This window comes from Scyliorhinus canicula, chromosome 9 (assembly GCF_902713615.1).
Source record: "Scyliorhinus canicula chromosome 9, sScyCan1.1, whole genome shotgun sequence".
NCBI lineage: Eukaryota > Metazoa > Chordata > Chondrichthyes > Carcharhiniformes > Scyliorhinidae > Scyliorhinus > Scyliorhinus canicula.
This window is the reverse complement of record NC_052154.1, coordinates 62,842,746-62,868,585: the sequence shown is the minus strand read 5'-3', so window position 1 is coordinate 62,868,585 and position 25,840 is coordinate 62,842,746. Positions and strand designations below refer to the sequence as shown.

Sequence of the window (25,840 nt, the reverse complement as noted above, 5' to 3'; positions counted from 1 at the left end):
AGAAAAAAAACATTCCCTCATCTCCATCTTAAACAGAAGTCCCCATATTTTTTAACTGTCGCCTATTTCTAATCTCCCCGCAAAGGGAAACATCCCCCGATCATCTAGTCTGTTAATCCCCTCAAAATCTTTTGGTTTCAATAAGATTATCTCTGGTTCTTCTAAACATCAGAGGATATTTGCTCAGCCTTTCCTCGTAAGATAACTCCTTCATTCCAAGAATTCATCCATCTCTGAACTCTTTGTAATGCAGTTGTATCCAGCAGAACCTCCCTACTTTTATATTCTGTTCACCTTGCAATAAACTACATATTCCATTTGCCTTCCTAATTACTTGCTGTACCTGCATACTAACGTTTTGCGATTCGTGTACTGGGACACCCAGACCCCTCTACCGCAGAGTGTTCTCAACATAAATGGTTGTTATAACCTGCCTGCTTACCACTGGCTGGGGGCTAATGACAATCCCACAATCCTTAGGGAGTATGAGCTTCCTCAATGAGGGGGGTAAAGAAATCATTAGCAGAGCCCCTGCATAAATAGAGCTGGCCAGTATGGAACAAGCTGGAGAGAGAGGAGTGAGCAGCAAGAGCGTACTGCTGCTGTTGTGTTTGTGTGTGTGTGTGCATATATATATATATAGATGTAGTTATAAATAAAGTTATTTCTTTCTACAAACTCATGCTGGATTCTTCGTGGCCCTCACAAAAATGGTGTACTGCTTTTCTGTTCTTCCTGCCAAAGTGGACAAGTTCACATTTTCCCACATAATGCCAAATTTTTGACCACTCACTTAATCTATCGATATCGCTTTGCTGACCCCTTCGGTCCTCTTTACAACTTACTCTCCTACCTATCTTTGTGTCACCAACAAAATTAGCAACCATCCGTTCAGTCTCTTCAAACAAGTTATTGAAATAGATTGTAGATAGTTGAGGCCCCAGCACTGATCCCTACAGCACGCCACTTGTTAGAGCTTGCTAACCCAAAAATACCCATTTATCCAACCCTTTGCTTCCTATTAGCTGACTAATCTTCTATGCTGATATGTTACCCCTGTACCTTGAGTTCTTATTTTGTATTGTAACCTTATCAAAATATTATGCCACAAGGTTTTGACTCTCTGTAAGAGCAGTTTAGTTAGACCCACTCAAATATCCTTTCTCATAGCCCTGCAAAGGTTTTCTCAGATACTTATCCAATTCCCTTTTGAAAGCACGATTGAGTCTGCCTTCACTACACACAGTACTTGTTGCTTACTTCTTCTTTACGTTGCCATGGGCCTTTTCCATTCTCTTCCATTTTCTTACGTTGTCTCTTTTTGTTCTTCCTACCAAGATGAATCACTTTACTGCGTTAAATTTCACCTGCCAACAAAAAACAACAAAGGATGACCAAAAAAAGTGAGGATAAACTGAGTGTAAACTAGCAGGCAATATAAAAAGGGACAGCAAAAGTTTATTGAAATGTGTAAAAAGGAAGAGAGAGGCCAAAGTGAACATAGGTCCCTTTGAGAATGAGACTGGGGAAATAATAATGGAGAACGAGGAAATGACAGAGGAGTTGAACGAAGACTTTGTGTCAGTCTTCACGTTGGAAGATACTAATAACATTCCAAAAAGAAATAACCGTGGGGCGGGGAATAAATACTACAACAATCACTGGGGAAAATGTATTGGGGAAACTGATGGGGCTAAAGGCCAATAAGTCCCCTGGGGCTGATGGGTTGCATCCCAGAATATTGAAGGAAGAAGTAGCTACAGAGATAGTGGATGTACTGGTAATAATCTTCCAAGAATTCTTAAATTCTGGAAATGTCCCAGAGGATTGGAAAACTGCCAATATAGCACCTTTATTCAAAAAGGGAGGGAGACTAAAACAAGTAACTATTGGCCAGTTAGCTTAACTTCTGTCATTGGGGACATGTTTTTGAGTCCATTATAAAGGATGTAACAGCAGAGCATTTGGAAATGCATTATATGATCAAGCAGAGTCAGCGTGGCTTCATAAAGGGGAAATCATGTTGACAAATTTATTTGAATTCTTTGATGTGATAACAAGAAGGATAAATGAAGGGGAACCAATAATATACTTGGATTTCCAAAAAGCATTTGATAAGGTACCACACAAAAGGCTACTCAATAAGATACGGGTCCGTGGTGTTGGGGGTAGTACATTAGCATGATAGAGTATTGGCTAACTGGTAGAAGACAGTTGGGATAACGGGAGCTTTTTCAGGATGGTAACCTGTAACTATTGGAGTGCCACAGGGATCAGTACTGGGGCCACAATTATTCACTATATATATATATATATATATATATATATATGACTTGGACGAGGGAAGTGAATGTACTACTGCCAAGTTTACAGATGACGCAAAAATAGGTGGGTAATCAAATGGTGAGGATGTCAGAGTCTACAGAGGGATATAAACGGGTTAGGTGAGTGGGGAAAAACTTAGCAGATGGAATATAATATAGGAAAATGTGAAGTTATGCACTTTGATAGGAAGAGTAAAGAAGCTGAATGTTAAATGGAGAAAGACTGAAAAAACTGCAGCCAGAGGGATTTGGGCACATAAATCACAAAAGACTAGCCTGCAAGTTCAGCAGGTAATTGGCAAGGCAAATGGAATGTTGGCTTTTATTTCGAAGGGAATGAAGTATAAAAATAGGTAAGTGCTGCTAAAAGACACTAATTAGACCACACCTGGAATATAGTGAACAGTTTTGGTCCCCTTAACTGAGGAAAGATATGCTGGCCTTGGAGGCAGCGCAGAGATGGTTCACGAGGTTGATCTCGGGTATGGTGGGATTTTCTTATGAGGAGAGGTTGAGTAGATTGGGCCTGTACTCATTGGAATTTGGACGAATGAGAGGTGACCTTTATTGAGACACGTGGATTGTCAGGGGGGCTTGACTGGGTAGATGCTGAGAGGATGTTTCCTCATGTGGACGAGTCTAGGACCAGAGTGCATAATCTGAGTAAAAGGTCGTCCATTTAAGACAGATATGAGGGAGAATTTTTATGAGGATAGTGAATCTGTCGAATTCATTACTGCAAAAGGCCGTAGAGACTGGGTTGCTAAGTCTGTTCAAAACTGAGATGGACACATTTTTAATCAGTAAGGGAATCAAGGGTTATGGGCAGCAGAGTGAAGTTGAACATTGTTAGATCAGCTATGATCTCATTGAATGACGGACAGATTCGATGGGTGAAGTAGCCTACTTCTGCTCCTATGTCTTGTGTTCTTGTGCCCATACATTTCAACCAATCTAGGGCCTCCTTGAAATCCATCACTATCTCCCTCACAGTTCACAACTCTTGCAAGTTTTGTCTCATTTACAAACTTTAAAATTGTGCCCCACACACCCAAGCCAAGATTATTAATGTACATCAAGAAGAGTAGTGGTCCTCTGGCATCAACTGCTCAGAAACACGCTGTACACTTTCTTCTAGTCAGAAAAACAACTGTTCACCACTACCGCCTGCTCCACACTGCCACTGTCCCTTTTATTCTGTTTTGCTGTTAAATCTAATTAAGTGGCAATTTATCAAATCCTTGTCTACCACATCAACCACATTACCCTCAGCAGCCCTCATTACCACAACAAAAAACTCCATCAATTAAATTGAACACAATTAGCCTTGAACAAATCTGTCTGGCTTTCCTTTAATTAATCCACATTTATCCAAGTCACTGTTTATTTTGTCCCAGATTATTGTTTCTAAAAGCTGTCCCACTAAGGTTCAACCGGCTGGCCTGAAGTTACTGAATTTATCCTTGCACCTTTTTTGAACAAGGGTCATTTATAATTTGGTCCTTTGGCACCAGCCCAGTGCATAAGGAGGATTGGGAAATCAGTGCCTGCACAATTTCCTCCCTTTCCTTGTGTATCTGACATTACCTTTTGGCCAGATTTAGATCTTGAGCCGTCCAATGTTCAAGTCACCAATCACATAGTAACAACAAAGTCTGCAGGAATGACCTAGAAGGAGACTGATTTATCGGTTCAGTTTGCTGTATCTATTGTAGCTTCTTTAAATTTTTGATGTTGAGATTTGCTGTAGGTGTACTCCTTAATAAAATGGATGTAAATTTATTAGCAATGGTGCCAATTTTTTTCAATCCTTAAGTAATGGTTGGCTGGCAGTTGTATTCTCCTTAATGCTACTTAATGTACAGCTGTCATTGCTTGAAAGCAACCAACTCTGAAGAGAAAATTATGCATTGATACAAAGATCCAAATAAATATTTATTCAAGGCACAGTTATGTCTTGGAGACATATTTACATTTATTCAGTCAAGGAGTAAGATTGATGCTAGCAGTGCAGAAGACAGGCTGTCAATGTTCAAAGACGCGAAAGACTGAATAGAAACATTGGTAGCAAACAAAATAGTGCAAGGGATATATTCATTTTATTTTGGCCTTAAACAATAATCTAAATGCTACCTTTTATAGATGTTTTGAGCTGATCATCATCTTGGTATGGCCATGGTTAGGTGTTTTAACTTGCCTCCAAGGTAGCACTGTTGCCTTTAGGTCACAAAGTTGTTTTCAAACCCTCATTCCGAAACCTGAGCACCAAATTGGACTGGCATTTTGGTGCTTAATGAAAGAGTGCTTGAGTGTCGGATGTGCTGCCTTTTGGAAGGAATGTTAAATGGTTTCCCCCTTGGGAAGACGTAAAAGATCCCATGGTACGATTCAAGGAGCACGGAAATTCTGCTAGTGTTGTGGCTGACACTGATTCCCTCAATCTCGACATTGCCAGAAATCTCTATTTGTGGGGCCTTTCTGTGCACAAATTGATGGCCTGATTTCCCACGTTACTGCAGTGACCACACTTCAGAAGCATTTTATTGGTTGTGAAATGTTTTGAGATGTCCATAGCTTTTGTAAGGTGCTATATAAATGTAAGTTCATTGTTCCTTCATGGTAAAGTACTAGAGGTAGGTTTTGACATCATTGTAACGCAAAAATGCTGACATGTTCTTTATTATTTGGGTCAAATATGCAAAACAGTAGCCATCCAGTATAATCTAAATAAACGAAAGAGAAAATGTTGGGAAATCTCAGCAGGTCTGGCAGCATCTGTAGGGAGAGAAAAGAGCTAACGTTTCGAGTCCGATGACTCTGCCAAAGCAGTCAAATAATTTAAAGAAACTGGATTAATTGAATTTGACATCACAATCTGCAAATCACTGCAGACCGGTTAAAGTAGGAGGATAATGGTTTGAGTAATTTTATTTTTCTGACAGTGCAATATTTGGTTACTCCACTGTAAATAACTCTACACAGCTGACATTTGTATCATTCCTATTCTGAATTGTTTACACTTTTTTTTTTTCTTTTCCAAATGCAGAGTAAAGAGACAAAGTGCTATAGGTAACATTCTGGGAAAGATGGGAGGAAAGAAACAAAAGATGAGCACCTTGGAGAAATCAAAGATCGACTGGGAAGCATTCAAAGAAAAGGAAGGGATTGGCGACGAGCTTGCAATCTATAACCGAGGAAAAGAAGGGTGAGTGCTGAAACTGAGTTCAAAAGGAAAAGGGCCTAATTTCTGAAACAAAGCAAAGATAACTGAGCAGTTTCTGTGGTCAAACACTTTGTACTTGGAAATACCTGGCACCCAACCAAACACACTATCTAGTTTTATTCCCCACAAGCATTGAAACATCGTATTATTTAAACTGCACTCTTCCCTCCATGGCAGTGGAATTTGATTGTTGCACTGGATTCTGTCCAATTGTGTGATAGTCAGTAACATTTTCTGTAGTTCTAAGTACATACCAAGCCTTTCATCAGTTATCCCTCTCCTGAAACAATTTATGATGTACTTTAGAGAGTTCATTAGTCCTTGGTAATATCTTAACTGATTTGAAGCTCATGAATGCAATAATAGCATTTCAGCAAAAATGCTGGAATTTCTTACACATGTTTGACTTATTCCATCTATAAAACTAAATTATTAAATGCGAGTTTTGGCATTATAATACAAATGTAATGACATAGCATAAATTGACACACTGAAAACTGCTTTGCTATTATCTCTTATGATGGGTGCACACATTCAGACTCAGGAGTGTTCTTTTAATCTTTCAATCCAGTAACCAAACATAGACACAAGTTTCAGTTCCAATGATATGAGGGAGTTTCTTTCATTAATAATCTTGTTCAGTCAGATGATAAAAAATGTCTAGTTTAATGAAGGTATGACGAACAGTTATTTCAGGATTGAGCTGATTGAAAAATTGTGAAGCTGTCAAGTATGATTGGAGCAAAATTAATCACGATCCTATTTGCCACGTCTACAGTTGCCATGTCCACACATTCAATCAATTGTTGTCAGTGTGTGTTGATGGCTATTTGAAAGATGAATATGAAAGGTACTGAAATTAATTGAACCTTGGTTTATCTTGTTACAGCAGGTGTATTATGGTTTGGTTTACTTAAAAACTGCCCAGCGTTATTGTCATTTTATCATTTATTAATGGAAAAAATCTCCATACACTGATGATTACATTACCTTTGTTGTGACCAATACAACAGATGTAACACTAGAACATGGGCGCCTCAACTAAGGCACGATACCCAGCTTAAATAATATTTATGTTCTTTGATCAAAGTGCAACATTCGATAAGATGAAACCAGATTTTGTTTAAAAAAGAAATGTTATTGTGCTGAAGGAGCCACAGCATTTACAGCTGTGTCACAGCCACTGATAATAGCTATACTGATAGATTGTTTCTCCCTTTCCCACTTCTTACACCTGTTTCTGTGCTTGTACCTATGCTATCAGCAGCAGGCATATTCTTGTGATGGGCTAATTTTTGGGTGTCATCACGCTAGCCTGAGGATTGGGAGAAGTTCAGTATTCGGCAAAGGAGGACAACGAGATTGACTAAGAGGGGTAAAATTGAGTAAGAGCATCAACTGGCAAGTAACATAAAAGCAGACTGTAAAAGATCTATAAGTATTCAAAAAGACTAGTGAAGATAAATGTAGGTTCCTTACAGTCCGAAACAGGAGATTTTATGATGGAGAACAAGGAAATAGCAGAACAATTAAACAACTATTTTAGTTCTAATTTCATGGGGAAACATGCAAAAAACTTCCCAGAAATTCAAGGGTCTAGTAAGAAGGAGGAATTGAAGGAAATTAGGGTCCTAAAACGGAAAGCTGATAAATCCCCAGGGCCTGGTGATCTACAGGGTACTAAAAGAGATGGCCAATAACATAATAAGATTAATAATCGCATGTTGTCACAAGTAGGCTTCAATGAAGTTACTGTAGTCGCCACATTCCGGCGCCTGTTGGGGAGGCTGGTACGGGAATTGAACCTGTGCTGCTGCCTTGTTCTGCATTACAAGCAAGCTGTTTAGCCCACTGTGCTAAACCAGCCCCTTCCTGTGCTAAACCAGTCCATTATAATAGTGGATGTGTTGGCTGTTATCTTGCAAAATTCTGGAAAAGTCCTGGCAGATTTGAGGGTGGCAAATGTGACCCCACTATTTAAAAAAGGAGGTAGAAAGCCAGGAATTGCAGACTGGCTAGCTTACCATCAATGACTTAGGATGTGTTGGTTGGAGAAGTAGGCTGCAAGGGTTGGGCGCACTGGATATGTGGAGCTTGTTCAAGGAACAGCTATTGCATGTTCTTGATAAGTACGTACCAGTCAGGCAGGGAGGAAGGGGTCGAGCGAGGGAACCGTGGTTTACCAAAGAAGTGGAATCTCTTGTTAAGAGGAAGAAGGAGGCCTATGTGAAGATGAGGCGTGAAGTTTCAGTTGGGGCGCTTGATAGTTACAAGGAAGCGAGGAAGGATCTAAAGAGAGAGCTGAGACGAGCAAGGAGGGGACATGAGAAGTCTTTGGCAGGTAGGATCAAGGAAAACCCAAAAGCTTTCTATAGGTATGTCAGGAATAAAAGAATGACTAGGGTAAGAGTAGGGCCAGTCAAGGACAGTGGTGGGAAGTTGTGTGTGGAGGCTGAGGAGATAAGCGAGATACTAAATGAATACTTTTCGTCAGTATTCACTCAAGAAAAAGATAATATTGTGGAGGAGAATGCTGAGACCCAGGCTATTAGAATAGATGGCATTGAGGTGCGTAGGGAAGAAGTGTTGGCAATTCTGGACAAGGTGAAAATAGATAAGTCCCCGGGGCCGGATGGGATTTATCCTAGGATTCTCTGGGAAGCCAGGGAAGAGATTGCTGAGCCTTTGGCTTTGATTTTAGGTCATCATTGGCTACAGGAATAGTGCCAGAGGACTGGAGGATAGCAAATGTGGTCCCTTTGTTCAAGAAGGGGAGTAGAGATAACCCCGGTAACTATAGGCCGGTGAGCCTAATGTCTGTGGTGGGTAAAGTCTTGGAGAGGATTATAAAAGATACGATTTATAATCATCTAGATAGGAATAATATGATATGGGACAGTCAGCATGGTTTTGTGAAGGGTAGGTCATGCCTCACAAACCTTATCGAGTTCTTTGAGAAGGTGACTGAACAGGTAGACGAGGGTAGAGCAGTTGATGTGGTGTATATGGATTTCAGTAAAGCGTTTGATAAGGTTCCCCACGGTCGGCTATTGCAGAAAATACGGAGGCTGGGGATTGAGGGTGATTTAGAGATGTGGATCAGAAATTGGCTAGTTGAAAGAAGACAGAGAGTGGTAGTTGATGGGAAATGTTCAGAATGGAGTTCAGTTACGAGTGGCGTACCACAAGGATCTGTTCTGGGGCCGTTGCTGTTTGTCATTTTTATAAATGACCTAGAGGAGGGCGCAGAAGGATGGGTGAGTAAATTTGCAGACGACACTAAAGTCGGTGGAGTTGTAGAAAGTGCGGAAGGATGTTGCAGGTTACAGAGGGACATAGATAAGCTGCAGAGCTGGGCTGAGAGGTGGCAAATGGAGTTTAATGTGGAGAAGTGTGAGGTGATTCACTTTGGAAAGAATAACAGGAATAAGGAATATTTGGCTAATGGTAAAATTCTTGGTAGTGTGGATGAGCAGAGGGATCTCGGTGTCCATGTACATAGATCCCTGAAAGTTGCCACCCAGGTTGATAGGGTTGTGAAGAAGGCCTATGGTGTGTTGGCCTTTATTGGTAGAGGGATTGAGTTCCGGAGCCATGAGGTCATGTTGCAGTTGTACAAAACTCTAGTACGGCCGCATTTGGAGTATTGCGTACAGTTCTGGTCGCCTCATTATAGGAAGGACGTGGAAGCTTTGGAACGGGTGCAGAGGAGATTTACCAGGATGTTGCCTGGTATGGAGGGAAAATCTTATGAGGAAAGGCTGATGGACTTGAGGTTGTTTTCGTTAGAGAGAAGAAGGTTAAGAGGTGACTTAATAGAGGCATACAAAATGATCAGAGGGTTAGATAGGGTGGACAGCGAGAGCCTTCTCCCGCGGATGGAGGTGGCTAGCACGAGGGGACATAGCCTTAAATTGAGGTGTAATAGATATAGGACAGAGGTCAGAGGTAGGTTTTTTACGCAAAGAGTGGTGAGGCCGTGGAATGCCCTACCTGCAACAGTAGTGAACACGCCAACATTGAGGGCATTTAAAAATTTATTGGATAAGCATATGGATGATAAGGGCATAGTGTAGGTTAGATGGCCTTTAGATTTTTTCCATGTCGGTGCAACATCAAGGGCCGAAGGGCCTGTACTGCGCTGTATCGTTCTATGTTCTATGTTCTAATAGTAGGGGAAATGCTTGAATTTATTGTAAAGGTTGTGATGGCAGGACACTTGGAGAGTATCTGTGGATTAAACAGTTAACATGGATTTTAAAGGTGAACCAGTGTTTTTGGATTTTCAGAAAGCTTTGATAAAGTCCTACATAAGAGATTGGTGCGCAAATTTAAAGTGCATGAATTGGGGATAATATATTGACATGGATTCAGAATTGGTTCGCAGACAGGAAACAGAGGAAGAATACGTGGGTCTTTGTCGAAGTGGCAGGCAGAACAGAACAGAATTTCATGAGGAAGATTTTTGAACTGAATCCATATCTGGCCACTAGTAGAATCACCTGTTGTTATTATTGCTTTTGCCTTGCTACTTAATGCTGTTGCACTCTGGTTTCTCGGAAGACTGATCTTTCACATTTGTTAACTTAGCAACTTTCGCAATGGATTTTTAAAACGTTTTTTGAGACCATTATGCTCATTATTCCAGTGTTCTTTAAACCTCGTATGCTAAAAATGACTCCCAAGAAAACCCTTTGTGTATTCTAATCTTTCTTATTTGTGCCTATATTGGATCAGACAAGCAGAACAGCAAGGTATAAAGCTGTTGGCAGTAAAAACCACTTTGATTTTCTCACAAGGACCTATGACGCAAATTTCTGAAGTATATTTTGTCTTGTCTGAAAAGGAACTTCTGAGTTGCCTTGGTGCCTTTTAGATTATCTAAAATAATTTTGATTTGTTTACTTTCAGACTTTATCATTTCAAAATTTGGATGAAAAGATGAATGGAAGCTTAATTTTTTTTTTGGAAAATATTTTATTTAGGCTATTTATATATTTACACATCAAACAGAACCACAAACAAAACAAGCCAACAGAACTGCAATAACCAAACCAACTCAATGCCTAACAACCCCCCCACCCCGCCCTTGGCAAAGGCCAAGACACGGCCTCTCGCCCCCTGGACTCCCAGGTATTCTGGCACTACAAAGATCACCACTTCTGAACTCGGGACCACCTATACCTTCAAAACCTCCGACATAAGTTGGCAAACCCCTGCCAAAATCCCCCAAGCTTCGGACAAGCCCAAAACATATGGACATGATTCACGGGCCCACCCACACAGAGCCCACACCTATTTTCCATCCCTTCTTTTCCATCCCTTCATATAACCTGTTTATCCTGGCCAACGTCATGTGTACCCTGAGGACCACCTTAAACTGAATAAGGCTAAGCCTAGCGCACAACGAGGATGCATTAACCCTCCTCAGAGCTTACACCCACACCCCAGCCTCCACCTCCCTCCCCAATTCATCCTCCCATTTACACTTCACTACCCCTATTGGGACTCCTTCCCAATCCATCAACTCCTTGTAAAATTCTGATACTTTACCCTCCCCTACCCCTGTTCTTGATACCACCTTGTTCTGCAGCCCCTGGGGTGGCAGGTGAGGAAAGGACGGTACCTGCTTCCGGACAAAATCTCTCACCTCAAAATACCGGAGTCCATTCCCGGCAGGCAACTCAAATTCCTCCACTAACCCCTCCAAGCTCGAGAAGCTACCCCCAATGATAGATCCCTAAACTGCTCAATCCCTGCCTGTTGCCACCCCTGAAACCCCCTGTCCAGCCCCCCGGAGCAAACCGATTATTCCCCCAGATCAGTGTCCAAACCATGGCCCCTCCAGCCTCGGGTGCTGCCTCCACTGTCCCCACACCCTGAGGGCCGTTATCGCTACCGGGTCTGTGGAGTACCTAGCTGGCGAGAACAGTACTCTCTCTCTCTCTCTCTCTCTCTCTCTCTCTCTCCCCTCTTCTCCTCCCCCCCCCCCCCCCCCCCCCCCCCCCCCCCCCCCCCAACCACCACCACTTCCTTACTATGGCTATATTCGCTGCCCAATAGTAATTCTTCAAATTTGTGCAGAAAGATGTAAAGCAATTACTTCTGTGTGCACATTCAGATACTGGCTCATTTTCTGTTGGAGGTTATCAGCAATCGCGTCTCTGTGTGGAGTTTGAACATTCTTTCTGTGTTTGCGTAGGTTTCACCCCCACAACCCAAAGATGTGCAGATTAGGTGGATTGGAGTTATTCATTTGTGCTCTTCATCAAGTTGTACTTGCTCTTGATTTGAGGATTATTTGACCCTGAATAATGTTAATGAACTCCCTGCAATACTGAGTGGATGGAATTTGTATCAACTGACAGTAGTTAGTTTTCTTTCTGTCCTTAAGGATTTTTGATTGCAAATAGTCTATTAATTTAATGTCACAAAATTGGATTAATACACTATTATACATGAAGCATTTTAAAAGTATGTTTATATTTAAATTTATCGCACCTTCGGGTATTTGGGTGAGGGTTTCAACCATGGTGCCACAGTGCTGTGCTAAATTTAAATTACAGATTAAACTACAGGAAATAAGGGCTGCAGTGTTTATACATAATTTCAGCTGCTGATCATTTGAATTACATTTGATGGAAAGATTGCTGCCTACCAGCTCAGGTGAAGAATAGAAAAATAAAATATTGTAAAAGTAATTTTGTGTATTCCGCGCCTAGGCTTTCTGTGAACACTTATTTCAAATTTAGATTAAGCGAGAGAAGACAGAGAGCCATTCTAGAGTTTTTAGCATTGGACAGAGGAAAGAGTTGGCCCAAGTAAACTGAGGTTGAGCATTTGAGAAACAATGGCGAATGTTCAGGGAGAAGTCAAGTACCACCCAATCAAAATGCATTCCTGAGAGGAAGCGGAATTGTAAAAGGAGAAAACTGTTCCATGGCTAAACCAGAAAATTGAGGAAGGCATAAAGGCAAAAAAACTAGGGCATGCCGTACTGCAAAAGCTTGTGGTAAGCTGAAAGATTGGGAGAACTTTAAGGTTCAGCAAGCGACTACTAAAAATAAAATCAAAAGAGCCAAGTGTGAACTATGAAAGGAAATTAGCAGAAAACAAACACTGATGCCAAAATCTTCTATATATATATATATATAAAGAGGAAGAGACTAGCTGAAGTAAATGTTGGCCCTTTAGAGAATGATGCTGGTGAGGTAATAATGGGATGGCGAAGGCACTGAATCAATATTTTGTCACTGTCTTCATGGTAGAAGATAATAAAAAATTTCCAAAAACTGCAGTTAATGCAGAGGAACTTGGTGCAATAACCGTCACCAGGGAGACGATAACTGATGAGATTAAGGGCAGATAAGTCTACAGGACCTGATGGCCTGGACCCTCAGCTATAAAGGGAGCTGGAAGCAGAGAAGGTTTATGCAGTGGTTATAATATTTCAGAATTCCCTGTATTCTGGAAGTGTCCCAGTGGACCGGAAGCATGCTAATTTGACACCCCTATTCAAAAAGGGAGAGGGACAAAAAGTAGGAAATGTTCGACCGGTTAGTTTGACCTCTGTGGTGGGGAAGTTGCTGGAATCAGTCATTAAGGAGATGACTGAACATTTGGAAATACAAAGCTGAATCCATCATTGTCAGCATGGTTTTATGATGGGTAAGTCATGCTTAACCAACTTGCTCGAGTTCTTTGAAGACTTAACCAGCAAGGTGGGTAATGGGGAACCTGTGGATGTGATGTATCTAGACTTCCAGAAGGCGTTTGATAAGGTGCCACATAAAAGACTGATCCAGAAGATGAGATTGCAGGAAATTGGCGGTAGAGTACTAGATTGGATTGAGGATTGGCTGACTGATGGAAATTAGGGCATTGGGATACACGGGTCCTTCTCTGGCTGGCGAACTGTTACTAGCGGGGTGTTGCAGGGGTCAGTCCTCGGACCTCAACTGTTTACAATTTATATGAATGATCTGCAAGCAGGGACAGAGTGTAATATAGCAAAATTTGCGAATGATACAAAAACAGGTGGGAAAATAGGCAGTGAGGAAGAGATTTTACAGACTGACATCAATAGGCTAGGAGATGGGGCCAAAATTTGACAGATGGAGTTTAATGTAGATAAGTGTGAGGTTATCCATTTTGGCCGAAAAAATAGAAAGGCAGATTATTATCTAAATGGAAAGTAGATTTAAGATGCGCCTGGGCAGAGGGATCTGAGAGTCTTTGTTCATGAATCACAGAAAGTCTATATGCAGGTACAAAATGTAATAAGAAAGGCAATGGAATGTTAGTGTTTATTGCAAAAGGACTGGAGGATAAAAGTAGAGAAGTGTTGTTGTAATTTTCTATGGTGTTGGTGAGACCATACCTGGAGTATTCTGTCCAGTTTTGGTCTCCCTATTTGAGGAAGGATGTGGTGGCATTGGAGGCAGTTCACAGGAGGTTCACCAGAATTGATTCCCGAGTTGGAAGGATTGACATATGAGGAGAGATTAAACAGTTTGGGCTTATATTTGCTGGAGTTTGAGAAGGATGGTTGGGATCTGATCGAGATGTATAAAATACTAAGTGGGATTTATAAAGTAAACGTAGACCAAATATCCCCTTGTGGTGAAATTTAGAACGAGTTGTCACAGATATAAATTGAGAGGCGGTAGACTTAGAACTGACATGAGGAGGAACTACTTGCAGAGGGTGGTGAATTTGTGGAACTCGCTGTCCCATACTGCAGTGGAATCTGAGCCATTGAATGTTTTCAAGAAAGAGATGGGTATATTATTGATAAATGGGTTAAAGGGGCAAACGGGTGGGGAGGTGGATTTGAGACCAGGAAGAGATCAGCCATGATCTGATTGAGTGGCAGAGCAGGCTCAAAGGGCTGAATTGCCAACTTGTGCTCCTAATTCCTATGTTCCTACGTAGCACAACATCAAAATTGTCACTTGATGGTACAGACCTTGAATGTTGCTGAAGCTTTTCATCTTGCACCCGTGTCGGGAGTCTATAGCTCTCTGTTGCATTCTCCATAGCAGCACTTCAGCCAATCAGGGTCGACTTGCCAATTAATCAACACACTCTTTTCTCCTGCAATATAAATTGTGAAATTTGGCATTCTTGTGCTTGTTCTGATGAGTGTAAGACAAAAAACTTTGGCAACATGTCTCGTCACTGATATCAGAATTGAAATGTTGCAACTGCTGAGGTTTTATTTATTTATTTATTCCTTCCATTCAGGTTTTGAAATATTGTGTTTTAGGGCTATTACATTATGGCATTCCACCATGCAGAGACCTGCGCCAGATCCATATTGTCCATTCTGTCATTTCCTCCCTCACTCTTTCCTCCAGTATTAATCTCTCGACATTAGCCACACTGTACCCCTACTGATCTTTCGGGAAATCATCATTTCAGATTCCTTCACCCAAACAATCCTCCTTCCTTACTGTTTGCGAGTTTGTCCCAGGACTTCATTTTCACTAAGTGCTTTTGACTTCCCCTATTGTGGGACATTTTGCATTTTGTTTTGACCCTTGAATGTTCAAGTGCCAACCATGACTTTGAGGCTCCAAAAAACCAAGAGCTTGAAGCTTCAAAACATACCAACTTTGCTTAAGAACAGCTTTATATATTCTTGATGGCATTGAAACGGTGCACGATTACTGCCCTCTTAAATCTGTCAAGTGCTTCTGTATCTCTGCGTGAAGGAAGAGCCTCGTGCAGAAAAGAAACGTTTTTTTAAAATGAGCATTTTCTGAATTGCAGTTTTCTGTAAACATTTTTTTTAAACTTTGTTTTTCTTCTTGGTATATTTTTGCATTCTTGTAAACAAATCCAAACAAAAATACTTCACTGCATTTATTGGAGGACTTTAAACCCTTTGTGACATTCATTGTTTATCTGCTATAACCTTGCTGTTTACTTGCCAAGAGGGAAGCATTTCCTTTGTCCTTTCTGTGACCAGATATTTATTTTCCTGCATTGGCTTGCATTCTCCTGACTAAATGCCTACAGTCCTCTTTGAAGTTCATTGTCGATATGCCATTTCATATTGTTCGACAATTTCTTGAGCACTAATATGGTTACATGGAAAGGTTGAAGAACCTTTGTCTTAGTGATGTTTAAAGACAGGCCAAGCCTCTAAGCAGGAGTATTGAAGAGGTCCGGCTGCATGTCTTGTACAAAGTGAGCCATCAAGAAGCAGTCATTTGCAAACTGAAGATTGTGAATGTCAATGGTAGTCAACTTTGTTTTTGCCTGAAAAGCATCCCGTCCACACGATGCTGGTTGCTGACACCGGGTGGTAGGTCATCTCCGATGAGCTGAACGATGAAATTCAGGTAAATGGTGAACAAGGCGGGACAATCTCACAACCTTTTTTAATCCTGGTCCAGACGTGAACGGTGTCAGGTTCAGCTCCTCCACTCACGATGGTGACAGTCATATTACCATGTAGAAACCTCAGAACAATGGCAAACTTCCAACCAAAGCATTGGAGGATGATCCAAAGAGCTGCTTTTGCCTGGCGGAGGCCTACATGTGATGTTGGTTAGTGTGAGGCGTCCAGTGCACAACAAAGTTCCACGCAGTCTTGGCGGTTGGTGGCCGGATTCAGTGGCATGGCGAACCATAACGACTGGGGCCATTTCACTTTTTCCATCTTAGCAGCCATTGGGGCTACTGCCCTCCTCCGCCTGCTCGAACGTTAAGTACTTCATGGGCCGTTCTTTGTCTGGAACTTCCCCCTCGACCTTGCCATCTGGGGAGGCCTTACCAGGAGGGGAACTCTGGACACCATCGCTCTTGGTTCATTGGAACACGCAAATCTCTCCACCCTGGCACGGTAACGAAGGACATTATACCCTGATAGTCACAATGTTTCTACTATCCTCTCCACCCTCTGTCCTGCCCTTCACCTCAACTAAAATCAGACTGATTCTTCTGACAGAACTTGGCGACTTGCCACAAAATTGTCCTTGGGTGTTTCATTAGCCAATGAAGGATGCACTTGCATCACTGTGATCCACAACAACCTGTCTGTATCTTGAACAATGTGACTATAATCTTGGAAAATGTTTCAAAAGGGCAATAGAAATGCATGAGATACCACTTAACTCTTGTGATACCATATAGTTTTGATTAATCGTTTAATTCTCTGCTGATACCATCAATGCGCAAAGCGTATGGTTACTCTGAAACTAGTAGACCCTTGGTACCTCACCCATATTGATGTGATCAATGACGCTAAATACTGAATTTCAGTAAAGGTCCAAAGACTTCTACAGAATATTGGTTTGTTACACACTTGATACAATGTTAAGAATCCTGTTAATGAATAGAGTATAGCTGCAGGATGTGGCAATAGCTAACAAAGAGATAAGATAGCCAGGCTCCAAAGTACCTAGCCCCAATTCTCCATGACCCAAGACAGCATCTAACATTAAGTGCTGAGCAGCTAGGATAGGATTAAGGTAAAGATTGTTGTCAACACTAGGATCATGATCTAGGGCAGCATGGTGGCGCAGTGGTTAGCACTGCTGCCTCACAGTGCCGAGGTCCCAGGTTCAGTCCCAGCTCTGGGTCACTGTCCATTTGGAGTTTGTACATTCTCCCCGTGTTTGCGCAGTTTTCACCCCCACAACCCAAAGATGTGCAGGGTAGGTGGATTTGCCATGCTAAATTGCCCCTTAATTGGAAAAAATGAATTGGGTACTCTCAATTTATTTTTTATTTTTTTAAATAATTTTTATTGAAAAAAATTTTTACATGAAAATATTTACCCCAACTAACTATAGAATATTACAAAACATTCCCTCTTAACAAATATCCCCCCCCCCCGCCCGAACTCGCGCGCGCGTTATCCCTCCCCCCCTCCCCCCTCCCCAAAAACAAACAAAGCAACAATCAACATCAAACAGGAACTGCGAACAAATTTGCCCGCATTTCAACCGTAAATAACCCACCACAACCGTTGTTGCCACTCCCCCCCCACCCCCCCACCCCCCGGGTTGCTGCTGCTGCGACCTCTGTACCCTATCTCTGAGCCAAAAAGTCGAGGAAAGGCTGCCACCGCCTGAAGAACCCTTGTACCGACCCTCTCAGGGCGAATTTGACCCTTTCCAACTGAATAAAGCTTGCCATGTCATTAATCCAAGTTTCCACGCTTGGAGGCCTTGCGTCCTTCCACTGTATTAGTATCCTTCTTCGCGCCACTAGGGACACAAAGGCCAGTACTCCGGCCTCTCTCGCCTCCTGTACCCCCGGCTCCACCCCAACCCCAAAGATCGCTAGTCCCCATCCTGGTTTGACCCTGGATCCCACCACCCTCGACACCGTCCTTGCCACCCCCTTCCAGAACTCCTCCAGTGCCGGACATGCCCAAAACATATGGACATGGTTCGCTGGACTTCCCGAACACCTGACACATCTGTCCTCACCCCCAAAGAACCGACTCATCCTTGTCCCCGTCATATGGGCTCTATGTAGCACCTTAAATTGAATGAGGCTAAGCCTCGCACACGAGGAGGAAGAATTAACCCTCTCCAGGGCATCAGCCCATGACCCATCCTCTATCTGCTCTCCCAGCTCCCCCTCCCACTTGGCTTTCAGCTCCTCTACTGATGCCTCCTCCGCCTCCTGCATTACTTTGTATATGTCCGATATCCTCCCCCCTCCGACCCAGACCCCCGAGAGCACCCTATCGCTCGCCCCCCTACTGGGGAGCAAGGGAAACCCTTCCACCTGGCGTCTAGCAAATGCCTTCACCTGCAAATGTCTAAACATGTTTCCCGGGGGGAGCCCGAATTTCTCCTCCAGCTCTCTCAGGCTCGCAAACCTCCCATCTACAAACAGATCCTTCAGCTGCCTGATGCCCACCCTGTGCCAGCTCTGGAATCCCCCGTCCATGTTCCCCAGGATGAATCTATGGTTCCCTCTTAACGGTGCCTCCATCAGACTTCCCACTTCCCCCCTGTGTCGCCTCCACTGCCCCCAGATCTTGAGGGTGGCCGCCACCACCGGGCTCGTGGTGTACCTCGTGGGAGGGAGCGGCCATGGCGCCGTTACTAGGGCCCTCAGGCTTATGTTGCCACAGGACGCCCTCTCCATTCGTTTCCAAGCTGCCCCCTCCCCTTCCATCATCCACTTGCGCACCATCGATACATTAGCCGCCCAGTAATACCCCGAAAGATTGGGTAATGCCAGCCCTCCACTATCCCTACTCCGCTCCAAGAAGACCCTCCTCACCCTTGGGGTGCCGTGCGCCCACACGTAGCTCATGATGCTGCTCGTCACCTTTTTGAAGAAGGCCCTAGGGAGGAAGATGGGCAAGCACTGAAATAAAAACAAAAACCTCGGGAGGACCGTCATTTTAACGGACTGCACTCTGCCCGCCAGCGACAGCGGCACCATGTCCCACCTTTTAAATTCCTCCTCCATCTGTTCCACCAGCCTAGAGAAGTTCAACTTGTGGAGAGTCCCCCAGTTCCTTGCCACCTGCACCCCTAAATATCTAAAACTCTTTCCTGCTCTCTTCAACGGGAGTCTCCCGATTCCCTCTTCCTGGTCCCCTGGGTGTATCACAAATACCTCACTCTTGCCCAAGTTTAGCTTGTACCCCGAAAAGTCCCCGAATTCTGCTAGCAGTTCCATCACCTCCGGCATTCCCCCTTCTGGGTCTGCCACGTATAGCAGCAGGTTGTCCGCGTATAGCGATACCCGGTGCTCCTCCCCGCCCCTTGTCAGCCCTCTCCACCCCCCTGAGCCCCTCAGTGCCATCGCCAACGGTTCAATTGCCAGTGCGAAGAGCAGGGGGGACAAGGGGCACCCCTGTCTGGTCCCCCGGTGGAGCCCAAAATACTCCGATCTCCTACCATTCGTCACTACACTTGCCGTCGGGGCCGAATAGAGCAGCTTCACCCATTTAATAAATCCCTCCCCAAATCCAAACCGTTCCAGTGTCTCCCACAGGTACTTCCACTCCACCCTATCAAATGCTTTCTCCGCGTCCAATGCCACCACTATCTCCGCCTCACCCTCCACTGCCGGCATCATGATGACGTTTAGCAGTCTCCGCACGTTCGTGTTAAGCTGCCGCCCTTTCACAAAACCCGTCTGGTCCTCGTGTATCACCCCTGGCACACAATCCTCTATCCTGGTAGCCAGGATCTTTGCCAGCAGCTTGGCGTCTACATTCAGGAGCGAGATAGGCCTATATGACCCACACTGCACGGGGTCCTTGTCCCGCTTCAAGATCAGAGAGATCAGTGCCTGCGACATTGTCGGGGGCAGAGCCCCCCCCTCCCATGCCTCGTTGAAGGCTCGTACCAGCACAGGGCCCACCAAATCCGCATATTTTTTGTAAAATTCCATCGGGAACCCGTCTGGCCCCGGCGCCTTCCCCGACTGCATATGCCCAATCCCCTTGACTAGCTCCTCTAACCCTATCGGCGCCCCCAGCCCCTCCACCAGCTCCTCTTGGACCTTGGGGAACCTCAATTTGTTCAAGAAGCCCTCCATCCCCCCTCCCCTCGTCGGCGGCTCTGACCGATACAGCTCCTTATAGAAGTCTCTGAAAACCCCATTTACTTCTGGCCCCTTCTGCACTACGTTCCCACCCCTCTCCCTCACTCCCCCAATTTCTCTAGCCGCATCCCGCTTGCGGAGCTGATGCGCCAACATCCTACTCGCCTTCTCCCCATACTCATAAATCGCGCCCTGCGCCCTTCTCCACTGTGTCTCCGCCTTTCTGGTGGTCAACAGGTCAAACTTAGCCTGCAAACTGCGCCGTTCCCCCAACAGCCCCTCCTCTGGTGCCTCCGCATATTTCCTATCCACGTCCAGAAGCTCCCCCACCAGCCTCTCCCTCTCCTGTCTCTCCCTCCTTTCCCTATGTGCCCATATGGAGATCAGCTCCCCCCGGATCACCGCCTTCAGGGCCTCCCATACCATCCCCACCTGCACCTCCCCCGTGTCATTAATGTCCAGATATCTTTCAATGCTCTTCCGGACCCTCTTACACACCTCCTCATCCGCCAGCAACCCCACATCCAGGCGCCACAGCGGACGCTGGTCTCGCGCCTCCCCCATTTCCAAATCTACCCAGTGTGGCGCGTGGTCTGAGACCGCTATGGCCGAGTACTCCACTTCCCGTACATTCGTGATCAGTCCCCTGCTCAATACAAAAAAGTCAATTCTAGAATAGACTCTGTGGACATGGGAGAAAAAGGAATACTCCCTCGCCCTCGGCCTCCCAAACCTCCAGGGATCCACCCCTCCCATCTGCTCCATAAACCCCTTTAACACTTCTGCCGCTGCCGGCCTCCTACTCGTCCTTGAACTCGATCTGTCCATCCCGGGGTCCAACACTGTGTTGAAGTCCCCCCCCATGATCAGGCCCCCCGCCTCCAGGTCCCTCAATTTATTTTTAAACATTTTTTTTTTAAATGTAAAAACCCACTGGGATCATGATCAAAATCATAAAATCAAAATGTTTATGCCTGCCTGCAAAAGGAGAGATAGTAACATGGAACGTAACGAGACCTCAACGGACCAGTAAAAAGATCCAGATTCCTCGCCCATCTCAAGAGTCTGAGGGCGGATGTAACTTTCCCATTGGAGACACAGTTTAGAGATGGGACCGACTGCAGGTGATGAAAGCCTGGGTGGAACAAGCGGTTCTTTCATGTTTCAACGCCAGAACAAGGGTGATGGCTGTACTAATCAACAGGACAGTTTCATTCATGGTGAGTAGCACAGTGACGGACCCGGGGCTGGGGGGGTGACGATACGTTATGGTCAGTGGGACTCTGGAAGGGAACCCAGTAGTCTTGGTAAATATATACGCCCCAAAATGGGACCACACACAATTCGTGACAAAAATGATGGCCGGAATCCCAGACCTAGACACCCACTGACCTATCACTGGGGATTGGGGTTGGGGTTGTGAGGGGGGGGACACTTTAACTGCGGACAGGAACCGATAATGGACAGATTCAACCAGACGACCGATATGGCAGAATTGAATGCCTTTATGGAGCTGGAGGGGGGGGGGGGGGGGGGGGGGATAGACCCATGGAGGTTCAATCGCCCAGAGAAAATGATTTCTCCTCCTCCTCCCTCATGCACAAGGCCTACTCACGCATAGACTTTGTTGTCGTTGGTAAAAAGGTGCTTCTAGGGGTAATAAAGGCGGAACACTCGCGATTGTAATCTCTGACCATATGCCCACTGCATGGTCGTGAAGTTGGAGAAGGGCCAGGCCCAATGCTCCCCATGGAGGCTGGATGCAGCTCTCCTCACCGATGAGGAATTATGTTCAAAGATACCGCAAGCCATCAATGGTTATGTAACCTGCAATGGGCAGATGTCACCCTCCACGTTCTGGAAAGCACTAAAGGTTGTGATCGGGTGAAATCCTAGCTTATAGAGCCCTTAGGTACAGGAAAGAAAGGGCAGCCAAGCAGCGACTGATCGACTCCCTGGAAGTGGGCATGGAACGGCTGACAGAGAGGAAAAAGCTGCAGCTGGAATTTGATCTGCATGAATTCCATGCTGTCCGGGAAAGCGCTCGGACCGGATGGGTTCCCGTATACTTTTACAAAAAAATTGCAGCAGCACTGGCCCCGCGCTTACGGGGGATGTTCAATCACTCATTGTCAGAGGAGGCCCTGCCTCCCATGCAGGCCCAGGCCTCAATCTCATTGATCCCCAAAAAGAACTAAAGACCTGGCAAAATGTGGATCATATAGACCATCTCTCTCAAACACTGATGCGAAAGCACTGGCGAGGCACCTCGAGCTGCCTGCCAGAAGTAATTGTGGAAGATCAGACTGGGTTTGTCAAGGGCAGACAACTAAAAGCGAACATCAGACACCTGCTGAATGGAAAAATTACCCCAACTGGGGAGAGGACACCAGAGGTGATGGTCCCCCTGGACGCCGAGAAAGCCTTCGATCGATCAAGCATGGAGGTGCTTGAACAGTTTGGATTTGGAGCAGAGTTCACCGTGTGGGTGAAGATCCTCTACAGCGAACGCATGGACAAACGCCACCAGCTCCTAATGCTTTCGGCTGCACGGGGGAACAAGGCAGGGTTGTCCATTATCTCTGCTCCTGTTTGCATTGGCAATCAAACCACTGGCCATCACCCTTATGTCGGTGGAGTGGTGGACAGGCATTTAGAGAGGGGCAGAGAGCATCAATTCTTGCTCTGTGGATGACCTGCTCCTCTATGTGTTGAACCCCCCTAGCTAGCATAGGAAATTAGCAGGAATCCTTGGGGAATTTGGTGTTGGGGAATTTGGTGTCTTCTCGGGTTATAAACTCGACCTGGGAAAGAGTGAAATCTTACCGGTGAACCCTGGAGATGGAGGAGCGGAGCTGGAAGAACCATTATTTAAAGTGACCCAAGCCAAGTTCAGATACCTGGGGATACAAGTGGCCCACACCTGGATGAGGCTCCATAACACTTCCAGCCTGGTGAAGAAGGTGAAAAGGAACCTGCAAAGATTGGGCTCATTCCCTTTTTCGCTAACCGGAAGGGTACAGGCGGTCAAGTGGTGCCTAGGTTCCTCTTCGTATTCAGATCACTCCCGATCTTCAGCCTTCTTCATTAAGGTCGACAAGTTAATCATGGCCTTCGTCTGGGAGGGACTGGGGGCAGAAAGAGTCTCTAGGATACGCAAGACCATCTTACAGTGAGGGCAAAACGTGGGGGCCTGGCCCTACCGGATCTCCTATTCTACCACCCTCAAACGTGGTGAGGGGGTGGCTGAGGGAACCAGAGGCTGACTGGGTCTGAGAACAGAGGGATACTGAGAGTAGAGGACATGTACTTGGGCAATAAACTGGTGACTTTGGGGGAACTCTCAGAAAGGCTCCAAATTCCGAAGGGGAACAAGCTCAACTACCTGCAGCTGCGGGGGTGAGGGAGCATTTACAGGTACATTGATCCCTCCCACATGTGTCAAATCAGGAGGCAGACCATTTCTTTCTCCCCCCCCCCCCCCCCCACTTCAGCAAAGCAAATGTCATTATAAACAATGTAAATAATTCTGGCAATAATTATAAATATGGATGTTAAGTTGTGTATAATTCTTATTACTAAATGTTCAATAATTCCAATAAGGACACTTTTTTTAAAGTATGATGCACACTAATGTAAATAATGTAAGGAAAAGATATTGCTGGGACTACTGTCACAGACGCGGTGGCAACTTGTGATACTTGGGTTGGTGGTGTTATTGTTTGGATAATTATTATTTTCTATATTCATATAAATTTTCGATATTAAGTGTAGAAATTCCAATGAAAATATTTTCAAAAAATTAATATTGGAACTCCAGAGGTAAAACTCCAAGTGTGAAATATAAAATTGTTAAATTCAGCTATTCCAGCACTCATTAATGGAGGGAAGAGAAATTATACAGAAATTTCACCTAACATTCAGCCTCTGATCTCCGGGTAAGCGTTCTCCAAGATGGCCTTCAGGACGTGCGACTACGCAGAATCACCGAGCAGAAACTTATAGCCAAGTTTCGCACACATGAGTACGGACTCAACCGGGACCTTGGATTCATGTTGCATTACATTCACGCCCCACCATCTGACCTGAGCTTGTGAAATCCTACCAACTGTCCTGGCTAGAGACAATTCACACCTTTTTAACCTGGGGTTACCCCTATCTCTGCATCTGTAAAAACTTAATTACCTGCAAAGACTCACATTCAAAGTATCGTATTGCATCTTTGACTTTGTCAATATATATATGTTTCTGGAACCCACCTGTTAATTCACCTGAGGAAGGAGCAGTGCTCCGAAAGCTAGTGATTCGAAACAAACCTGTTGGACTGTAACCTGGTGTTGTAAGACTTCTTGCTGAGATAATCATGGACGTGGGGCGAAGGCAGATAAATGGAGTTGAGATGCAGATCAACCATGTTCCAATTGAATGGCGGAACGGGCTCAATGGTCTGAATGACTGACTGCGTTTCCTAAAGACAATGAATAGGGTTGGAGCCTATCTTGAAACTTGAGATGTCACTTCTCAAAATGTCGCAGTCCATTATTCTTTAATAGGGTGTTAAGTCCACAGAATGTGGAGAGCAAGCCGATTTCACCACGTGGCCTGCAGCAGTTCAAGAGCGCAGTTTACCACCATCTTTTTATTATTATAGAATTTACAGTGCAGAAGGAGGCCATTCGGCCCATCGAGTCTGCACCGGCTCTTGGAAAGAGCACCCTACCCAAGGTCAACACCTCCACCTTATCCCCATAACCCAGTAACCCCATCCAACACTAAGGGCAATTTTTGGATACTAAAGGGCAATTTATCATGGCCAATCCACCTAACCTGCACATCTTTGGAATGTGGGAGGAAACCGGAGCACCCGGAGGAAACCCACGCACACACGGGGAGGATGTGCAGACTCCGCACAGACAGTGACCCAAGCCGGAATCGAACCTGGGACCCTGGAGCTGTAAAGCAATTATGCTATCCACAAGGCTACCGTGCTGCCCTTTTCAAGGACAGTTAGGGGTGGAAAATACATACACTGTAAGAGGATCAAGGGTTATGGGGAGAAGGCAGGAGAATGTGGAATAAGACCATAAGACATAGGAGTGGAAGTAAGGCCATTCGGCCCATCGAGTCCACTCCGCCATTCAATCATGGCTGATGGGCATTTCAACTCCACCTACCAGCATTCTCCCCGTAGCCCTTAATTCCTCGCGACATCAAGAATTTATCTATCTCTGCCTTGAAGCCATTTAGCGTCCCGGCCTCCACTGCACTCCGCGGCAATGAATTTCACAGGCCCACCACTCTCTGGCTGAAGAAATGTCTCCGCATTTCTGTTCTGAATTTACCCCCTCTAATTCTAAGGCTGTGCCCACGGGTCCTCGTCTCCTCGCCTAACGGAAACAGTTTCTTTGCGTCCACCCTTTCTAAGCCATGTATTATCTTGTAAGTTTCTATTAGATCTCCCCTTAACCTTCTAAACTCCAATGAATACAATCCCAGGATCCTCAGCCGTTCATCATATGTTAGACCCGCCATTCCAGGGATCATCCGTGTGAATCTCCGCTGGACACGCTCCAGTGCCAGTATGTCCTTCCTGAGATGTGGGGCCCAAAACTGGACACAGTACTCCAAATGGGGCCTAACCAGAGCCTTATAAAGGCTCAGTAGCACATCGCTGCTTTTATATTCCAACCCTCTTGAGATAAATGACAACATTGCATTCGCTTTCTTAATCACAGATTCAACCTGCATGTTTACCTTTAGG

The 25,840-nt window shown here is 44.8% G+C and overlaps 1 protein-coding gene across 2 annotated transcripts in view; it reads left to right on the top strand.

Annotated features, from left to right (window-relative positions):
• The window catches only part of cfdp1 (craniofacial development protein 1), a 228,940-nt gene that overhangs the window by 180,114 nt on the left and 22,986 nt on the right, over positions 1–25,840 (top strand). For both annotated transcript variants that reach the window (XM_038806770.1, XM_038806771.1), the window contains exon 6: positions 5,371–5,529. In XM_038806770.1, coding sequence (XP_038662698.1) covers positions 5,371–5,529 — 159 coding nt within the window. The remainder of the gene's footprint in view (positions 1–5,370; positions 5,530–25,840) is intronic.